Source organism: Mesoplodon bidens (assembly GCF_964165515.1).
Source record: "Mesoplodon bidens genome assembly, chromosome: 3".
In the NCBI taxonomy this organism is placed as follows: Eukaryota; Metazoa; Chordata; class Mammalia; order Artiodactyla; family Ziphiidae; genus Mesoplodon; species Mesoplodon bidens.
In genome coordinates, this window is record NC_138178.1 from 166,802,595 (window position 1) to 166,824,496 (window position 21,902).

General features: G+C 48.7%; 1 protein-coding gene across 2 annotated transcripts in view; it reads left to right on the forward strand.

The window, feature by feature from the left end:
* The window catches only part of SLC24A4 (solute carrier family 24 member 4), a gene marked incomplete at both ends in the record, with an annotated part of 190,702 nt that overhangs the window by 1,241 nt on the left and 167,559 nt on the right, over positions 1–21,902 (forward strand). For both annotated transcript variants that reach the window (XM_081230323.1, XM_081230324.1), the window contains one exon: positions 951–1,061. In XM_081230323.1, the coding sequence (XP_081086449.1) occupies positions 951–1,061 (111 nt within the window). The remainder of the gene's footprint in view (positions 1–950; positions 1,062–21,902) is intronic.

A 21,902-nucleotide genomic window follows, 5' to 3' on the forward strand; every position in this document is an offset into this window, starting at 1 on the left:
TATTGATAAAAATCAGGTGGAACTTGACTGAACTCTTTAATACTGCCTTTCAAAACCCAAACTTTGTGCTTTGAGGGTAAAAGGTCAAAAACTGGCCCTTCCCAACAGAAATCCAGAAAGGTTATTTGAACACCTTAGTACCTGGTGCTTTGCAGTTGGGCAAGTTGGTGTGTGTTCTTCCTCAGTCACACACAAGAAATAACAAAATACCTAGAGGCTCCTAGATGTCAGCATTATAGAAGAGGTATTATTATCCAGCTGAAGCAGTATGCACATCAGGAGAGGTAAATGAATACTTTGAAGATCTTAAAGTGAGAATCATTTTTATTTGCTGGATCAGGAAGGCCTTTAGGAGTTTAGCTGCGCTTGGTCATCGGCATCCATACCGGTGATCTCCCTTGTTACTCAGTATGGCCCTTGGACCAACAGAATCAGTGTCACCTGGGAGCTTGTTAGCGTAGAATCTTGGGTTGTGGGCCAGACCTACTGAATCAGAATCTGCATTTTAACAAGGTTCCCAGGTGATTTGTGTGCACATTCAAGGGTGAGAAGCCGCGGGCCAGACCCCATCAACTTTCTCCACCTGTTTGCTGACTTTATCCTTCAGGGCAGGAATGCCTGAGCATGTTTACTGGCTAAGAACTTCATGGTCACCTATCTAAACCCTTTGTTGCACCTGTGAAGGGCTGAGACTGGAGCAGTCTTGGCCAAGGTCAGATCACATGCTGACCAATCTGGGACTAGAAACAATGAACTAGATCTAGGAAGCAGATTACTGTAGGTGAGCAGGTGATACTGTGCTTCCAGTCATTGTATCACTCCTTACAGATGGCTCTAAATAATCAAACGGGGCTGTTGCTGATATAGCTAGATACAGGCATGTAAGGCCATTGTGAGAATGCAGGCGCCATGTTGATCTAATGGTGTTTGTGACTTATTTTCCAATCCAGGGCACAAAACAGCTTCTGCTAGCAAACATGTTTTACCAGACACATGGAGAAGTAGAAGGCTGATGGCACCAGTGAATGGGACTCAGACAGCTAAGAACTGCACAGATCCAGGTAAGAGATAGATTCTTCCCCTAAGGCATTTGGCAGGGTCTGGAGATGGTGTGTATGTGGACAATTATAGCCAGAGCTGAGAAAAGGTGGTTTTGTGACCCTGAGTAGGAAAGGGTAGCTATAAGGCGTTGAAAGGTAACATACAGACGTTAATCAGTCGTGCTGCTAAGCAACTCCAGTACTTTCTTTATCCAACAGCTGAAAAGATCACATTTGAGAGTTTTAAATTCTCATTTTTTGTTCTCACAATGCTCCTAAAGGCTCAGTGTTCCGCCCCAGCTCCCGCAATTCTGTTTGCCTGGGTGTCTTTGTTTTCTTTCCCTTTTGCTCTCTGTGTCCATCTGATGGAGCTTCAGGGACACAAACCCTGCTGCTCTGGCAGAGGGCACTTTGGGATGACTCACCAGGGTCATACCACCCAGGGTCGCTGCGGGGGTGGGACACGCTGGGTTGCTGCGGCCCCTTCTCTGGAAGAGGAGTTCCAGCTAGCATTGCAGCTTGGTAGATGGGTTCTGCTCGCCCTGGGAGGTGGTTCGATGGGCCTCTTCAGACTTCTCCAGGCGGTCAGAGGCTGTAGGGACCCAGTGATGACATCTCGTCTGTTCTCCTGCCAGAGGCAGGCTTTGCTTAAATGGGTGGAGATTTCTTCTCAGAACCTGTATGGGCCAGCGAACGGAAGCTGCCCGGGCCTCAGACAGGCCAGTCCTAGGTTTTAGCTCTGGCTCCCTAACTTGGGGGTCTTAGTGAGAAGGACTCAGTGGGATGATGCATTCAGAAGCTCTTTGGGAGCTATGAGGTTTTATTTTCTTATTTTTTTTAAATTTAAGTATAGTTAATTTACAGTGTTGTGTTTCAAGTGTATAGCAGAGTGATTCAGTTATACATATATATCTATTCTTTTTCAGATTCTTTTCCATTATAGGTTATTACAAGATATTGAGTATAGTTCCCTGTGCTATACTGTACGTCCTTGTTGTTTACCTATTTTATGTACAGTAATGTGTGTATCTGTTAATCCCAGATTCCTAATTTACCCCCACCCCGCTATCCCCTTTGGTAACCGTCAGTTTGTTTTCTGTGTCTGTGAGTCTATTTCTGTTTTGTAAATAAGTTCATTTGTATCATTTTTTAAGATTCCACATGTAAGTGATACCACATGATATTTGTCTTTGACTTTCTTCAGTTAATATGACAATCTCTAGGTCCATCCATGTTGCTGCAAATGACATTATTTGATTCTTTTTTATGGCTGAGTAATACTCCATTGTGTATATATACCACATCTTCTTTATCCATTTACCTGTTGGTAGACCTTTAGGCTGCTTCCATGTCTTGGCTATTGTAAATAGTGCTGCTATGAACATTGGGGTGCTTGTATCATTTCGATTTATGATTTTCTCCAGATAGATGCCCAGGAGTGGGATTACAGGATCATATGGTAGCTCTATTTTTAGTTTTTTAAGGAACCTCCATATTGTTCTCCATAGTGGCTGCACCAATTTACATTCCCACCAACAGTGTAGGAGGTGGGAATGTAAATTCCCTCCTAAAAATTCCTTTTTCTCCAGACCCTATGAGGTTTTACTGTAGATGGGTACTACCTGGCTTTTCCACCAAGTTGCCGGGCAAGTCCATCTTTTTAGGTGTCTGTTTTCTCACCTGTAATATGGGCAGAATAGTACTTGGCCTCCTACTCCAGGGTTGTTGGAAGAATCTGGTAAGGCTCTGTATGGGGCTGTGTGCAAAAGGAACTAGAAACCCAGGCCAAGGGACCAGGTTAGGATGGCAGTCTTCCCATGTCTTATTTTCATAGGCAGGTCTTATCTGCATTTTACAGGTCAGAAAACATCTAGGGAGGAGACACGAGTCACTCAAAGTCATGAACCTAACAAGTGGGGAAGCTGGCACTGGAACCTAGGCCTGTGGGTGTGAAATGTTTGGTTAGTTCCATGCACTGAAGAAGGCCAGGGCCTTCCCTCAGAGCCTGTTTTCTACACCATCAACTTCCCTTCCCTCAGGGTGCCGTCTGAGAAGTCCATTTGGGACACGGAGGTCTTGGTAAACCTCTAAACGGTTCATCCTCTGCTTGATGGGGATGGGACTGGGTGAACTTGCAGAGAAGCAGCTGGGATTCCCATTAAACTCCCATCTATCTTGGTGACCCAGTGGACAGTGGTGCCCGTCCTGTCTTTTCACCTCCTCCAGCATATTTTTCCATCAGCCAGAAGTGGCCGGCGCATGTGCAGGACTAAGCCATGAACGTGTGTAAGGCCAGGAACTATGTATGGGTCCATCCTCTCTAGGCACTTGAGAGGCTAAAATGAGCACCATCCATGAAAGGAAGACTTAGCTACTCTGGGTAAAGAATCAGGGTGAGTGCATTTTTGACTGGTTTCTAGCTCATTGATGGCCTCATCGTGGGCTGGCCGTGTCCTCCTCCTGTTGCTCCTGTCCCATCTAGTCTGGGCACATCGGCTTAGATGGGGCCCCATTCTTAGGATAGAGTCTCCTATGCCCCATTGTTGCCCTTGTCTCTTCAGGATACTGTCTGATCAGAAATTATTCCACTAACTATGGAGCAGTCAGTCCTATTTGGCAGGAAGGACTGGTCTTGTCCCCCTTGTGGAGAGGGAAGCAGGGAAACCGCAAAATGTTTAACGGTTTCTGGGATAGGGTCCTGCACATAGAAGGGACTCAGTAAATAGTGGTCAAGTGATGGAATGAAAGGGCATTTTTGAATATTAAACACTTTAATTCTTAGTGTTTATGCAAAGATGAGGAACACGAGGCTCCGAAGTTTAGTGACTTCCCAAGATCTCTTGGCTGGCAGGAGCATCCCTTGGTCATCTGACTCTGGATCTCATGACCTCCCTGCTCCAGTGCACCTGCCCCCGCTGTCCTCCCAGCCCAGGCGGGACTGAAGCCTGACTCCCCTTCCAGCCTCCTTGTCCCTGGACCACGAGACCATCCAGTCTCCTTTCCGTTTCACAAGTGTGTAGCGCACACTTGCTGTTGTGTGTCCAGCCCTGCAGTGGGCACTTGGTGGGGAGTAGGAGCAAGCATAAGAGGTCGCCCTTGTCATCAAGCAGCTCACAATCGAGTAGAGAGGACAGAGTCCTGACACAGGAGGACTGCAGAGGTCCCCAGGCAGCAGCCCCACGGGGCTCGGAGGACAGTGAGTGACTCCGATGCAGTTCTTTGGAGTCTTAGCGTCTAGATGAGGCAGGCCTCTGCTGCAGTGACAGAAAACCTCCCCAAATTGGGTTTAGTGAAAAAGGGAATTTATTGGCTTAGTCACTGAAAGCATGAGGTCAAAGGTGAAGTATTGAGACTCAGTTTTTGTCTCTGGGCTCAGATGTCAGCCAGTGTGGGGACGTGGTGACCACAGCTCTGGCTTTATGTCCTCTCAGACCCAAAAATGCTGGGGGAGAGTGCTGGTGGCTGAGGCAGTTCTGCAGAAGCCCCGAGGTTCTGGTGGCGTGGCTTGGGTCACATGACTTCCCTAAGCCAATTGCTTGGCCAGGGAAGTGTTGGGTCTGGACTGGCTTAGACGTGAGTCACAGGCTCTGCCTCTGGAGGGAGGGGACTGAAGCATCCTCCTCCAGCCCCGAACTCTGCCTGGGAGTCAGCTGGGGATGGGCAGTTTCAGGAGGTGGCCCTCAATGCTTTATAACCATCCTGTTCTGGGGCTGCTGCTGTGACCAAGGTGGACCAGAGCTCCCTTCCCATTAGAGTGTCAGGGGGGTGACAGGGTGGCAGCCAATGGCTGCCGTCTTTTCTACAGTTACAGGAGTCACCCATAAAGAACCCCAAGGTTCTTACATCCCCTGAAGCTTCTGCTCTGCATCCCTCCCCACCAGCTAGAGGGCCCCCATCCTGATCTACCAGATGAGGTCTTTCAGGGATGTGGGAAGATGGGGCTTGAAGAATTTCCTGCAGTGTCAGCTCCCAGAGCTGAAGCATCGCCCACAGTAGGTGGTCAACAAACGTTAGTTCACGTTTCCATAAGAACCTCCAGGGAGGCACCATGTCTTATTTTCTGTCCCCTCTGAGTGCTCCTATTCGCCTGTCAGAGAAGTATTTAGTTTTGTTTCTTAAAAGCACGTATGAGACCCTGCTCTAGTCATCCCTTAAGACTTGAGATGGAAAGTGGGCTCTTTGCTCAGCCTGGGGTCATTTCTCCAGATATTGGCGGTGTTTCCATCTCATTATTTGTGCTTCAGTGTAAGTGCCCCCCTGACTGCATCACATTATCCTATGTTATTTTTATGACATGTATCTCCATCTAAAATAATTTACTTATTCATCATCTGTCTCCCCTTGAGGGCTACCTTGCTCACTGCTCTATGCCCAGAAGAGTGATTCTTAATTCTGACCACACGTTCAAATCACTGAAGCACTTTTGAAATGCCCAGGACCCAAACCTGGAGTGTCTGATTGTCTTCGTCTGGGGCTGGGGCCTGGAAATCAGTACTTGTTCAGAGTTCCCCAGCTGCTTCCAAGTTGAAGCCAGGGTTGATGCTTGCTGGGCTGGAGCCCTGCTGCTCAGCGTGGTTGGCCTCACCTGGGAGCTTGTTAGGAATGCAGAGTCTCAGGCCCCAGACCTACTGCAGAATCAGAATCTGCATCCTAATGAGATCCCCGGGACGGTTTCATGCCCACCAAAGGCTGGGAAGCACTGGGCTAGAACACTGCCTGACACTTTGTAGGCTTTCAGTAAGTATTTGAATGTTGAATGAAGGCTAACACTTGGTTTAACATAGTGATTTTCCTGAAAACCAGTTTGGTTTCTTTTTTTAAATGTAGGGAAGCTAAAAAAAAAAAAAAAAAAAAAGACTTTTCCATACCCTTCAGTGGTCAAGATTGGAGTTTGGTTTTTGTTTTATTTTTCTATTTTTATCTTCCTCCAGAGGCAGTGGGTCCCCCCCTACAAAATGCATGAACTAAGAATGAGGGGCCGTGACTTTGAACCCTGTGGGAGCTGTCTTAGTTCAGGCTGCCAGCACAAAAAATTACAGACCGGGTGGCCTAAACAGCAGACATTTATTTCTCACAGTTCTGGAGGCTGGGAAGCCCAAGATCAAGGTGTTGGCCAGTTCCATTCCTGGCTTGCAGACGGCTGCCTTCTTGCTGTGTGCCCACATGGTGGAGAGAGAACTGGAGCTCTGGTTTCTCTCCCTCTTCTTATAAGGGTGCTAATCCTGTCTTAGGGACTCCACCCTCATAAACTCAAATAAACCTAAAGACCCCACCTCCAAACACCATCACAGTAGGGGGTTAGGGCTTCAACATAGGAATTTCAGAGAGACACAAACCTTCAGTCCATATCAGGACCCAAACACTTGGAGTGTTTGAAGACAGTTGAGGGTGGAACTGGTGATTCTCACCCCTAGCCCGCGGGTGAGAAGCACCTGGGAGTCTCTGAAAGATACAGATGGCTGAGCCTGGCTCTGACCTGTGAGGTCCGAACCAGTGATGGACACATCCTGTGGCTGACTTTTGGAGCTTCTGGGAACCGTGCTCTCCCCCTGCCCCCGCCCCCAGTCTTCTAAGATGGGCCCCTTCTTGTCACTGTCACCTCCCACTGGCCTTTCCCGATCACCCCACCCAAAGTGGCCTTCTATGTCACTGGTTCTCTTGGTTTAGGCTTTAACAGGCACTAAACCTATCCATTGTTATATTGTTTTTTTTTTTTTTATTGGTGAAATTTGGATTTATTTTTATTTTTATTTATTTTTAAATTTTTTAATTAGTTTCTGCTTTATAACAAAGTGAATCAGTCATACATATACATCTGTTCCCACATCCCTTCCCTCATGCATCTCCCTCCCTCCCACCCTCCCCATCCCACCCCTCCAGGCAGTCACAGAGCACCGAGCTGATCTCCCTGTGCTCTGCGGCTGCTTCCCACTAGCTATCTACCTTACGTTTGGTAGTGTATACACGTCCATGCCTCTCTTTCGCCTTGTCACAGCCCACCCTTCCCCCTCCCCATATCCTCAAGTCCATTCTCAAGTAGGTCTGTGTCTTTATTCCCGTTTTGCCCCTAGGTTCTTCATGACATTTTTTTTTTTTAATTCCGTATATATGTGTTAGCCTACGGTATTTGTCTTTCTCTTTCTGACTAACTTCACTCTGTATAACAGACTCTAGGTCTATTGTTTGTTTGCCTCCCTCAACTAGGATGTAAAAGGCGAGCCCTGTTTGCTTTTTAAACCCATAGTAGTGCTTCAGTGTTTCCTTTTGTAAAATGAGGGTGGCAAGGGGGGTGATAATTGCATTTATTTCATAGGTAGAATTAAATGAGTTGATACCCATCAAGCACTTACACGCATACATGTTCACACATTCGCTCCCATTTTCATTATTTTTTTAATCTGCTTAGCCCAGAGATGACACAGTGCCCATGTATTGTAGGTACTAGAAAACTATTTGTCAATTGAATTTTATGAGGACAAGTAAACATCTTGACACACATTGTTTGTTTTCTATGAATACGTTTCTTTTTTTCTTTTTTTTTTTTTTTAACCTTTTTGGAGATTTGGGATGCTGGAGGATGGCATACCTTGCAGAACTTGCCTCTGAATAGAAAAACTGGTTCTTGTCTCTTGACAGTTAGGTGGTGGTTTACCTTTTGGCTTCCTAGCTGGACTGGGAATGCCTTCCCCCATTCTTTTTTTTTTTTCGTTTTTTTTTGCAGTACGCGGGCCTCTCACTGCTGTGGCCTCTCTCATTGTGGAGCACAGGCTCCGGACGTGCAGGCTCAGTGGCCATGGCTCACAGGCCCAGCTGCTCTGTGGCATGTGGGATCTTCCCGGACCTGGGCACGAACCCACGTCCCCTGCATCGGCAGGCGGACTCTCAACCACTGTGCCACCAGGGAAGCCCTACCTTCCCCCATTCTTACACTGTCTTTTCCTACACGTTTGAGATTGAGTCAGTGGTCCTGCCTCTACCATGTCACCCCATTCAGTTAGGTGCCCAGCATCCTGTGCCTCCTGTTTGAAAAGGGAGAGAGGAGCTTGGTTCCCTCCATTGATAGTGGAGGAATTTGCTTTGTCATGTTTGGTTTTGCTGCTTTTCAAATATGTCTTTTGAAAGGCCTGGTGGCTATGTATCTTCGCTTGAGCTGCCATAACAAAATACCATAGACTGGGTGGCATAAAACAGAAATGTATTTTCTCACAGTTCTGGAGGCTGGAAGTCTGAGGTCAGGGTTCCAGTAGGATCAGGCTCTGGTGAGGACTCTCTTACTGACTTGTGTGTGTCCTTATGTGGCAGGAGAGAGTGAGTGAGAACAAGCCTCTGCTGGCCCTTCTTATAAGGCCGCTAACTCCATCCGGCCCAAAGCTCACCTTCATGACCCTGTCTAACCTGAGTGACTTCCCGGAGGCCCCATCTCCAACAGCATTACTTTGGGGGGTTAGTGCTTCCACAGAGGAATTGTGTGGGGATGCATTCAGTCCATAATAGTGTCCACAGAGGGAAGGCTGGGGGCAAGGAGAGCTGACAGAGAGGTGCTTGAGAGGCATCTGAAGTTGAAGGTGGTTTCTAGATTTTCAGCAGAGCAGAGGTGTGGGATCACGTGCTAGGTGGAGGAGCTTTTGTGGTCAGCCTGGCTCTGATCTACTCTTCCTTTTTGTTCCATGCCAAGGCTGAGGTACAGACCACAGGGAGAGGGGACGGGGTGGTGGAGGCTAGTGCGGGTGTGGGCGCCTGCACACAGGAGCCAGCGTTGAGGCTGGGCCGGGAAGACATGAGATCCCTGAGCGGGTGCCCGCTGCAGTGGGTCTCTGTAGGCGCCCCTGTGTGGGGACCCAGAGGGGCAGAAAGTACATCAGGCCGGGTGGGTGTGGAGGTGAGCTGGTACCGGCGATGACACGAAGTGTCTGCATTCTGAACGCACGTCTGTTCAGAGGCTGCTTCAAGGCACACGTCCCAAGTTTGAAAGCTGTTATGTGAAAGCAAGCCCTGCGTTGGAAAAGTAAGAATTGAACTTATCCCTGTGGGCAGGGAGATCACAGATGAGTTACTGTCCCAGACGACAGAGCTGGAGTTCCAGCGGGGAGGGGCTTTCCTGGGCAGGGCAACCTCCAGAGCAGCCGGGTGGCTCCTTGGGGCAAGTGTCACTGTCCACCTTGGAACAGCGATAGGCTGGCAGAGCCACAAACCTGATCACAAGTACAGGCCGAGGAAGACAGCACCCTGGCATCAGTGTGATCACTCTTGGCTTTTTTGGGGTGGTGGGAGTGGGCATGTTAATACAGTGGGTCAGGTGGCTTGGGGGCCAAAGGTCTGGGTTCTAGTATTGGCTCTGCCAAGATCCTGCTTGGCATTTGGGGTTGATCTTTCCCCCCACTCCCTCCCTTCCCTGCACCCCCTCTCCCTCCCCACTCTCTCTCTCTCTCTCTCTCTCTCACACAAATACCTCCTCAAACGAGATTACATTGGATAAGTACAAAGACTTCCGGCAGCCACGCAATACCCTGTCTCAGTGTGTACCAGCCCTTTCCTTCTTGGCGATGGCGGCTTGTCATGGGGAAGGCAGATGTGTGGAATTGTGTCCCAGCTCACTGTTACTGGCCAGCCACGTGACCTATAGGGAGTTATATAATCTCTCTAAGCCTCAGGTTTTCTCTTTTGTAAAATGAGGATAGCAGCATTTCCTACCTGTCTCATAGGGCTGCTGCAAGCCTTAAATCCCATGATGAATTGAAGTATTTAAGGGTACCTTTCACGTCACTGTAATCATGGCTAACACCAGCGTACTATAGGCAGGTGCTGTTCTAGGTGCTTTCTGTGTATTAACTTACTTGCTACTCATAACAACTCTTTGGGTAGGTGCTATTAGTGTCCTCATTTTGCAGATAAGGAAAAGGAGACTCAGAGAGGTTAAGTAACCAGTCCAAGGTCACCCAGCCAGCAAGAAGAGACAGGTGTGTATGGTGGGGGCAGGGAGAGAGAGAATTAACAGACTTTATTTTTAGAGTAGTTTTAGGTTTACAGAAAAATTGAGGGGAAAATAGATTTCCTATATTACTTCCCCTCTTCCCAGCTTCTCCTGTTAATACCTTGCCTTCCTGTGGTACATTTGTTGCAGTGGATGAGCCAATACTGACACATTATTATTAACCAGAGTCCATAGTTTACGTCAGGATTCACTCTTTGTGTTGTACATTCTGAGTTTTGATAGATGTATAATGACATGTATCCACCGTAACATCATACAGAACAGTTTCACTGCCCTAAACATCTTCTGTGGAACCAAGGTTTTTAATTTGGATGGTGTGAATTGTGCGCCTATATCCTTATCCATCATTACGAATAAACAGGGTGGAAAAAGACAATTTAGAGATGAGGACTTCCGTTGCAATTCCACACTCCATCACTGTCTGGGTGCCCCCGAGGAACAGGGAATGCCTATTCATTGTAACAGAAAACATCTGTGTGGGCTCCACTTCTTGGTATGTTTCTAATATCAATTTGTTTGTAATCAAAAGTTTTGTTATTGTTGTTGTTGTTTTGCCTTTCTTGCCTTATCCAAACTACCGGGGCTGTCTGCTAGCCATCTCGCCTCCTTGCCGGGCCATCTGACTTCCAGATTCTCCGCTCTTGACGCCATGCGGGACTCCCGCAATCCAGAGAGCACCCACTCGGCTTCCTCTTGAACTCTGAGGATCATTCCTCCTGAGTTAAAAATGGAAATCATTAAGCATTGCCATGTGTTGCCTTGGGTGGAAGAGATCTAGCCATTCAACTCAACAGCAAAATCAAATGCTTGAAAAGGGTTGTTTTTTTTTTTATTTTAAACATTGTCCATTATGAAGAGGCCATTGGAGCATAGCATTTTACTAAAAAAGAAGAAAAATAAGTGTGCTGGAATAATTTACAGTTTCTCCTGAAAGGACAGTGGATGTCCCCCTTGGGAAAGGAACAGAAGGTCACTGTGTGGCCAAGAAGCAAAGGAGCTCTCTGCCCAGTGGCTTGTCCCCTTGCACATGGGAAAGTGCCACCAGTTTCTGGGTCCACAGCTCCCTTTGCTAAGTCAGCACAGGACGGGGCTTCAGCTCTGGGTCTCATGTAATTGCGTGAGAAATTAATTGCAATGTGCATTTCTCGACTGTCTACACAACCTGTACTGTACTAGGCTCTGAAGCTGGAAGGGACCCAGTCTCTGCTGTCAGGGAATGTGCACTGTGCAGGGGAGACGGGGACTTAAATAACAGACAGAGTCACCTATGGCAGATACCTCCAGAGGAAAGAGCACGGTGGTTCAGGGCCAGGGTGCCCTCCCAGGAGGAGGTGACATCTGAGCCCACCCTGCAAGGGTAGGAGGTGGCAGTGGAAGGACATTCTAAAGCAGAGGGCTCAGTGCATAGGAAAGTGCTGCCTGAGAAATCGCAGCAGCATCTCCTACCTGAGCAGTGCTTACTAGCAACCACGCATTGTGCTCATTGGCTGTCTGAGGGGAGAGAGAAACCAAACACTTCCTAAGATTACCATGCACAATAGTTAAGTAATTAGGCTTTGGGGATTTAGCATGGAGTCAGTGCTCAACCAGGGCTAGGTTGAATCAGATTACTTTTTCTTTTCTTTTCTTTTCTTTTTTTTTTAAGCAGACGGAGGTAGGGCTGGGCAGTATGCTGGGGCTGTCCAGGATGAAGATGGTAAACTGGCTCACATTGCCCCTGCCCCAAGTCACAATTAAGGCAGTCACCCCAATTCACAGGTTGTGCTGGGCCCAAAGCAGGTTGTAGTTAAGCTAATAGAAATATTTGCTAGTCTTTCTGCACTAGGCTGTGAGCCTTGAGAACACAGCTGTGTCCCCTGCATCTTTGGCTCTAGGACGGAGGCCGGAGTCAGGCATAAAGTCAGCTTGCAGCAAATAGTGACTGGATGGACAGAGGCCCTCATTCTACGCGTCAGGGAGCTGCGGCCCCCGAAAGCAGCTACTGTCTCCCTGGCTGTCCCCACTAGCCTGTTGATGCTTGGGGACAGATCCAGACACCCAGCCAGGAGGAATTAAGAGTTAAGAGCTCAAGGGTTAAGAACATGGACCCTGGAGTCAAACTGCCTGGTTTCCGATCCTGCCTCTGTCCTTAGTAGTTACGTGACCTTGAACTAGTTACTTTATCTTCTAACCTCAGGGAAGGGGCGGGGTTTGTTTTGTTCACTGATACAGAGTTCCCAAACTCTGGAACTGGCACCGTGCTGTGCATGCTGTGTGCGTGCGTGTGTGTGTGTGTGTGTGTCTGTGTGTGTGTCTGTGTCTGTGTCTGTATGTGTGTAGGTGTATGGAAGCCCATACAGCACCTTCCTCACGGGGTTGTATGTGCTAAGTGTGTTAAACTATATAATGGGCTTACAAGTGGGCCTGGCACAGAGCAAGCGCTATACAAATATTTTGCTGCTGAAATTACTTCCAAAAGATAACTCAAATTGAACATAATTTTATAGGGTAAATTTTTAGAACTGAAAGATTGAGGGTGAATTTTGTAAAGGCAGCATTTGCTTTATTTCAAGTAAAAAAGTTAAATTGACATCTGGACTTATATTTGCTTGTTACTCTTTGAGGACAAGAAGCTGTTGATTTTTTGAAGGGCTGATGCTGAGACGGTGCAGACCATGCAGGCTGCGGTGGACCTCTGTGTGTGTCCCACACCTGGTCCTTTCTGTTGGTGAAGGGGGACCTGATGAATGAGATCTGGAATCTGGAGACCAGAGTTTGCGTTCTGGCCCTGACATAACCTGTGCATGAGTCACTTTGACTATTACAGCCTTAGTTTCCTGCCTGTGAAATGGGCATAATGATGATGCTGTTTATCCTAAGGCGTTTTAGGATCAAGTGCTGTGCAAATATTATTACTGTTGTTTGCATAACTAGAGTAGATGCTTAACCCTTTGAAGAACATTCCTTCCTTGTGAAATAGAGAAAATCAATTATTTGGGACTTTTCAGAATTGACTCATAAAACCACAAATAGGATTTGGTGCAAGCATTGCGCACGGCCTGCGTGCAGCAAAACCCCCATCGGTGGAGTGTCTGGCTAGAAAAGAAAGACACAGGAGGTCTTTTAGAACATCCTCTCAGATACCAGCTTTTATGATCCCCTCATCAGTTGATCTCATTTCACACTATAAATGTCTGACATTTGCTTCCATTTTACATGCCAAGTTCAGGGACCAGCCTTTTAGCTGGGCTCATCCCACACCAGCTGGTTCAGCTCTGTGCGTAAGATTTGTGTTTATTAAAACAGTCACATGGATGAAAAAAATTACTTAGGAGGCCTTCTGTGGGCAGTTTCTCGGAGCTCAGGTAGGAAACCAGTCTTGGGTTTGATATTTGGCTAGACAAGCATCCATGGAGCAACACTGTCTGCTGAGCCCGTGGGGAAATGAAAACTGACCTAGATGTGGATGCTGCCTCCAGGGAGCTTCCATTCCAGTTGAGGGGAACAAAATACAAAACTGGCCTGTAATACGAGGGGGAATATGAAGTGTTCCAACCCTGGGGGTAAGGACAGAGGAAGGGACAGCTCAGTCCTAAATGTCAGGATCAAGAGCATCACATCAAAGGGGGCCCTGGGGATGGGCCTTACACACCTTCCCTTGCTGAGCCTTGCAGCAATCCTGTGAGGGTGGGTGGTAGGTATTATTGTTATTATATCCAGTTTACAAAAGATACAAGGAAGGCACAGAGAGCTTAAAGAGTTTGCCTAAGTTCTCCCAGCTCGGAATTGGCAGAGTGGGGATTGGAACTCAGGCCACCTGTCCCCATAGCCTGTGTTCTTTGGGGAAGATGATGAAGGGTCCCCTGGCTAAGGGACAGTTAGGTCCTGGATAAACTTAGGGCATAAGGTGTATGGGCGAGTGTGGGAGACTAGTCACCCTGTAACAAGCATGTTGGACTAAGAGCCTTAGATCCCCGAGGGCCCTTTGTACCCTACGCTGTAAGCAGTGGGGGCCACTGACGGTTTCTGAGCAGCTCTGTGTTTTAGGAAGATGACTCTGCTGGCAACATGGGCGATAACTTCAATTAAGGTAATATGTGAACGTTCTTACCATCAAGCCTAAGGAGGTTTTTAGGGAGAAAAAAAGTGAAGACGGAGAACAGTTAGGAACTAGTGCAAAGAGATTTAGGCAAAAGTGATCATCTTGTGCAGGTTGTGGGGGAATAAATGGAGAGAGGCAGCTTCTGCAGGTCTTGGCAGATGTCGGAGGTAGGAGTTGTCATTTCTGATCACAGGTGCAGATAAACGCTCCCAACACCACCATTTTCCAAGACGGGGGTGTGGGAAGCACTCCTTCTTCTTTAGACTTGGACCCCTCTGCAGGGACCCTTGCCCAGAACCCTGTACTGAGCACAGTAGCTGGTTTCTGCCTTGTCTTTCATACTCTGAAGTACGCATCTGACAGACACTCATTGGCCCTCTGTGGGTGGGGCCCTGGTCGGTGCTGGGATACAGAGAGAAGTCCCTGTTCTCAGTGAGCCCACAGGTGTAATCGCCTCTTGTGACCTGCAATGACACTCTAATGCCCAGCGTGGCTGGAAGACATCACACACCATGCAGCGTTTGAGATGTGCTTTGACGCAAGTGGGTATTTGCTGGACAGATGGGAGTGTGTGACATTCCTCGTGCTGGGCATGGTGATTGCAGAGATAGGGTGGTAAGAGAGGACCCGGCCGGATCAGGGATGAGAGTGGTGTTCAGCTGGCTTCGGGTTCAAGTCCTCGGGTGGGCGTGGTGGGCCCTGTGGCTGCATTGCACCAAGCCCGAGGGGCACTGCTTCTCCATGTGGCTCGTGTAGGGTGGCAGATGCCGTTTTGGGCCTCAGGGAGCACAGCCGAGAGGCGAGGGAGCACAGATCACCGCAATCCTCGTGCTCCATCTCCACGTTGCCTCTGTGTCGGGACGCCCAGTTTATGACACGTTTTCTTTTTTTTTTTAATCTTTATTGGAGTATAATTGCTTCACAATGGTGTATTAGTTTCTGCTTTATAACAAAGTGAATCAGTTATACATATACATCTGTTCCCATATCCCTTCCCTCTTGCGTATGACATGTTTTCTATCAGCAGAGCTTAAGCCCCACGGGATTTTGCAAAGGCTTTTGCTGTAAGTGACACATAGGCATTTAAACAAAACCCATAGGGAAGAGTTTTTAAAACGTAGACCATTGTACAGACTTAGCAAAGGGAAGACTGTGGCCCTTTTTCTGGGGGACAGCCAATACTCAGAGCCTCACCTGTCCCTCTTCTGCTTCTCTTCGCCCACTCTGAGTATACAAAGGGGCAGCTGGGGCTTCCCTGGTGGCGCAGTGGTTGAGAGTCCGCCTGCCGATGCAGGGGACACGGGTTCGTGCCCCGGTCCGGGAAGATCCCACATGCCGCGGAGCGGCTGGGCCGTGAGCCATGGCCGCTGAGCCTGCGCGTCCGGAGCCTGTGCTCCGCAACGGGAGAGGCCACAACAGTGAGAGGCCCGCATACAGCACAAAAAAAAAAAAAGGGGGGGGCAGCTGAGTGCTCCTCCTGAAAGGATTCGCGTCATCACGTGGGCGCTTGGCAGAGTGGCAGCCGCCTAGCCTCCCTTTGTCACTTGGTGGCCTTTGTGTCTTACCTTATTTGGAGATAAACATCCAGGACAGGGACCATTAACGTGCCATGTGAAATGCCCTCTGTGCTGAATGAGCTGCCTCAGGGTGGCTGATGACCTTGCCTGACCTGCACGGTGAGGACAGCGCACTGGGTGGGGGCCCAGGATGCAGGACCGAACTTGCAGGATGTGGATCGGAGCCAGAGACGGGAGTCCCACTGTCGGAAAGGCTGGCCTTCAGTCTGGAGGAAACCCATTACCAGAAAGAAGTGGAGCCTCGTTGGTGACCCACAGGAGTGTCGATAAAGGTGATTAATGGAGTAGATAGAATGACTTAGAAGCAGAGATTAGAGCAGCTAAGTAGCGCTGGCTTATTAAGCCTCTGTCAAAGCAGGCTGTGTGGGGAAGGGGCACTTGACATTGTTTTGCAGTGATTCACCTGTTTGCAGGAGGCCGAACCCGGGGAATCCTCAGACCAGGAGGGGAAGAGCCAGGGGCAGCTCCCCTCCTCTAAGTGCCTCTTAAAGGAAACCTTGGCTTCTCAAACAGCCTCCCCAGGAAGGTGGAGGGAAGCCCCATCACCTGGGCTCTTTAAATTAGATGGGGCAGGGCGCTGGCGGGTTTATAAGAGAACCGGCTGCGGAATGGACTGGCCGTGCTATTGCATCTTTCCTCTAATTTCTGGGTAAGTCTTCTGTGGGCCTCGGAGGGGGAGCCCTTGAAGAAGTGCTTTGAAATCCCTTTGATCATTTAAACCGTGCTTGTTTTCCCTTAGCTGGCGAAAATTCCAATGAAGCATGGTGTGACAAGTATCTAAATGACTTGCAGGCTTTGGGTGACCCATATGCATTCAGAGGAAGAAAGAAAGAAGAGGGGGATTGGTATCTAATTTGCAGACCACAGGCACTGGGCAGGTGTTGCTGCTGCTTCCACCGCCCCCAAGCTCACAATGAAAACTTAGAATTGCACAATGAAGTCAGAGGGCCCCCAAGAGATCACGGGGTGGGGGTGTGTGTGGAGGCGCGTGTTGAAGCTCAGAGCCCTGCCTCTCCATCTTTAATGTGCCCACGGTCACCTGGGGCCTTGGTTAAAATGCAGACACAGGAGGTCTGGGGGAGGCCTGAGGCTCTGTGTTGATATCAGCACTGCTGCCTTTTTTTTTTTTGTGGTACTTGGGCCTCTCACTGTTGTGGCCTCTCCCGCTGCGGAGCACAGGCTCCGGACGCGCAGGCTCAGCGGCCATGGCTCATGGGCCCAGCCGCTCCACGGCATGTGGGATCTTCCCGGACTGGGGCACGAACCCGTGTCCCCTGCATCGGCAGGCGGACTCTCAACCACTGCGCCACCAGGCAAGCCCAGCGCTGCTTCTTTGGAGTAGTGAGAGTAGAGTCTGCCTGTTCTACGTTTGGGTCCCAGCTCTGCCAGCGAGCTGAGCAGCCTTGGGCAAGTTACTTGGTCTCTCTCAGCCTCAGTTTCCCCATCAGTGAAATGGGGGCTATATTGCTTACCCATCAGGGGTCTTAGTAGAATTCAACGAGATCATGGCTGTCTGCTGCTTTGCTTAGCGCTGTGACCACTACATAGCCAGAGTTTGGATATGGAAAGCTTGTGCTTAGAGCTTGGTCTGACATTCTCCAAACTGCTTCGAGGAGCCCCGGTCCCTCAAGGTGGTCTGCCCCTCTCCCCATCTCTTGCTCAAAAAAGCGTTCGCGATTGGATAACTTTGGGGAAGACTTGTAACGTCTGCCTCTAGTGGAGACCGATTCGGTCACAACAGCATATTCAAGGTTCTGAGATATTCTGCAGTAAAGAAGTATTTAAACTTAAAAATTTGTATCATGGAAAAAGACATAACATAAAAGTTACCATTTTAACCATTTTAAAGTGCAAGGTTTAGTGGCATTAGGTGCAATCCACATTCTCATGCAACTGTCACGGCCATCCCCCTCCAGAGCTTTCTGATCATCCCCAACTGAAACTCCACACCCGCTAACCAGTGATGACTCGTTCCCCTCCCCCAGCCCCTGGCGACCTCCATTCTACTTTCTGAGCTTGACTACTGTAGATACCTCATATAAGTGGAATCACACAGTATTTTCCTTTTGTGTCTGGCTTATTTCACTTAGCATAATGTCCTCAAGGTTCATCCATATTGTAGTGTGTGTCAGAATTTCCTTCCTTTTCAAGACTGAGTAATATTCCATCGTGTGTATAAACCACATTTTGTTTATCTATTCATCCACCATTGGACACTTGGTTGTTTCCACCTTAGACTATGGTGAATAATGTTGCTATGAACACGGATATACAAGTATCTGAGTTTTACACTTTTTTCAACTTAGTATTTCCCCAGTATTGGTGGGGAGGCGTGTGGGTGGGAAAATGCTGAGCAGTCCAACCAACTCTCCCCAACCCTGTATAGTACAGCCCTGGTGGGACTCCCAGGTCTGTCCCTGAGATCCTCAACCCTGGCTGTGTTTCAGACTCACCCAGGGAGCTTTTAAAAAAAAAAAAACCCATGCCTGGGCTCCACCCTGGACTAATTAAATGAGGATCTTTAAGGTTGGGACCTGGCCAGAGGTATTCTCGAAGCTCCCAGGGGACATTAATGAGTAGCCGGGGGTGGGGGGACTTGCAGAGGTTGACACCCAGTGGTGGTGCAGGGCGGGGGTGAGAACTGAGGCACATGGAGTCCCAGGATGGCACGGGCTGTAGCCGCTCCACGAGTCTCCATCACCCAGATCGAGCTCTTGCCCTGGAGCTCCTGCCATGGGTGCCTGAGAGCAAGGGCAGCCCTTGTGTTTGCCAGCCCCTTGGGCTCCCATAAGTCCAGACCATATTGAAAAACGTCTGTTGTCCATCTCCACTAGGGACGCTCTATCCTCAGTGGGAGAACCCGGATAGAGGCAGGCCCACGCCTGCATGACATCACCGAGGCTGCTGTTTAGTGCCGCAGTGTGGCCTGCTGCAGCGTGGTGTGCAGAGCTGAATGCAGATGAGGCGAAGCATTTCTGATTTTGAGGACACTTTGTTTACAGAGGGCAGTAGGAGCACCACTGTTCAAATATTTCTCAACTGGGAAGATCACTGTTGATCCTTCTTGTCACTTTGAGATTGGGAGATTGAGTTTCTGGCCTTCATGCTGTCAGCCAGATGGCCTGGGCTGGTACGCACCTCCCCTCCCTGAGACACGGATTTGCCTCAGCAGGACTTGACCTTGGGAGCCATGGTGTAGTGGTCTGCCGTCCCTGTTTAATTTCCAGGAACTGGCAACCTTGACTGCCCAATCTCACTTTGGTCTGATGTGTCATAGTGTGGAGGAAAGACTTAAAGGCATTTACATTATTTTTTTATAGCATACCATGGGCCCAGGAGAACAAGCCAAAAGCCTGTTTTTACTCCAAGTTAAGCCTTCCGGCTCGGTCCTCTCTCTCCGGGAGTGTATGACTCTGGGGTCTTTTTTTTTTTTTTTTTTTTTTTTTTGCGGTACGGAGGCCTCTCACTGTTGTGGCCTCTCCCGTTGCAGAGCACAGGCTCCGGACGCGCAGGCTCAGCGGCCATGGTGCAAGGGCCCAGCCGCTCTGCGGTATGTGGGATCTTCCCAGACCGGGGCACAAGCCCATGTCCCCTGCATCGGCAGGTGAACTCTCGACCACTGCGCCAACAGGGAAGCCCGATCCTGGGGTCTTTTTGTAAGGAGATCCTCAAAGAGATCACAGCAGAGTTTTGCCAGGTCCTGCCGGGCAGTACACTTGGGAGGCTGGGGCGAGATGAGCTCCAGGGGATCCGCTCCTTTCCTGGGCCTGGGAGCAGTTTGCAGGAGCAGAACTGATGAACCCATGGTAACCAAGCCCACACATTCACTCCAAACCTAATAACCGGTCCCCAGCCAAGCCGCAGAGCCTGGGGACAAGAAAATCCCCTTCTGATTCGGCACACCTGACCATGGTGTCATGGGGCGGTGGACCGTCCCCCTCACCCTTTCCAGCTGGGGAGAGTGGCATACTTGGTTTGAACAAACTGGCAGAAATATCCTCAAGCTGTTCTACTCCATAGAGATATATGAGATGAAAGAAACGATTAAAAAAAAAAACCCTCACAACAGTAAGGAGTGATTTTGATTCTTGACGCTATCCTCCTTTTAGGGAGTCTTTATGGCTTTTTAATGACCCGGGTCTCCATCCACTATGCAGGCGGAGGATAAAGGCTGTTTCTCCCTTTCTGTGTATCAGGCTCCTCCATGCCCATCTTCGTGCAGGCGTTCCTTTGAATTGGCTGTGAAAATCCATCACGAAGACTAGACCACAAAGCAGGGGTATTTGCCATTCTGGGTTTGAGAGGCAGCCTAGGATCCTGTGAGGGTGAGTTGGTCTGGGACTTCTGTGAGCTGCAGGCATTAGAGATTGATCATCTAGCAACTGGCTTTGCTGGCTGTTGAACGCACGTCAGCTCACCCCATTCACGGTGCAGCTGCCTGTCTGGTTCATCTGTCTTAGAAGTCCGCGATTTCCCTTTCTGCTGCTTCCCTTTTCATATAACCCAGTGTCAATATAGCAACAAGTGGCAAGGGCAACCCTGAAACTACTTAGTAGACCCGATCCCTCATAGTTTGCTTGATATGGTTTGTTACGGCCCATCTGTTCGTTCGCCTCTTTTCTCTCCCTTAACTGCATCTTGGGAGTTGTCTTTTGGATGCAATCTGTGTCTTAAGTTGTAGTACCCTGTCGTCTCTTTCCAGGAGTAGTTGACTCCTAGAAAGAAGTAAGTCTGCAGACTTACCAGAAATTCACCATCACTCTCCATTTGATTGAATAATCTTTATTTTGAGTTTAGCTAGTCCCTGAGGCCAGATTTTTCCCGCTAGCTTCTCAGACCGACTGGGTTCCCCACTCACACTTCTCCTGCCGCCTCTGGGCTTGAAGTGTGCTCAGGCGATGTGCTCACTCATTTATTTACTCATTTACCCAAGAAATTCAAGAGCTGCTGATGTGGGAATCACTTTGCCACGTGTAGATGAATCGAACAGGGCTCACCCTAACATACAGTGCGGGAGGGAAGAGGAATCATGAATCCAAATATTATAATGTCATGATGAGGAAAGGAACTGCTTCTGCAAAAAAAAAAAAAAAAAAAAAAAAATCCCAAAAGTCAAATGGAAATCTAGCTTTTTATTCCAAAAACTCATTCTCACATGAAATAAGCATTGCTTAAATGCCCACCCTATGGTGTAGAATACCATAGGCAGATAACTAAATACCAATACCAATAACTAAGATACTCTCTGGGGATAGAGGGACATTCAGATCTACATACCTTCAGAGGCAGACGAAGCCACGTGAAGGCCCAGAGAAGCAAGAGATTTTTCCTTGTGGGCCTTCATGGAGGAGCTGGCCTTAAAGGTGGCGTGAACAACTTTTGACCCCAAGGATGGAGGGAACTACATGGACCCGGGCCCTGAGGTAGGACTTTCTGTGATGATTTGTGTTATTGTCTGCATTTACTTACTTCCAGACCTTCCCGTATTGGGGTGGGGGGGGGTTGTGACTTGTGTTATAGGGTATTCTATCCATTGACATTGGACATGGACATGAAGCTTGCTTTGGCCAGTGGCACATGAGCAGATATGACTTATACTGTCTGAACAGAAGCATTAAAAGCCGTGGTGTGTTTCTGCCCGCTCTTGCTCTTTACCCTTTCCCACGAAGATGGCGTGTCCTGGATGAGGCTTATCCTTCTGCCTGGATTCTAGAATGGCAAGACAGGAGAAGCCAACCCATGATTGCCAGTATATGATGCAAATAAGAAATAAATGTGTTTGTATGCCACTGGTATTTGGGGGTTGTTTGTTACCGCATCATAACAGTCATCTAATGAAAGTTGACTGATACAGTCTCAGTCGTAGAATGGTGTGGTTTGCTCACATGTAGTATAAAGCGAGGGGGAGATTTGGGGAAGAGAGATTGTCCTAGAATCAGATGACAGCAGGTTTCTGTTGTCCAGCTAAGGAGTTTGGATTTCTTACAGAGGCAGTGGGAGTTGGGAAAGGCTTCTGAGCCAAGGATTGATGTGATGAGGAATGTGCTTTGGGAAGATGACTCCAATCTCAGGACAGAGGACGGAACTGGTTCTGGGGAGATGTTTGAGGTTGTTTGTGGTCCAGGCAGAAGGAGAAGAGGGCGGGGACAGTGCAGTAGAGACAGGATCCAATTTCAGAGACTAGGTCATTGTCAGATTAACATAGACCTGGC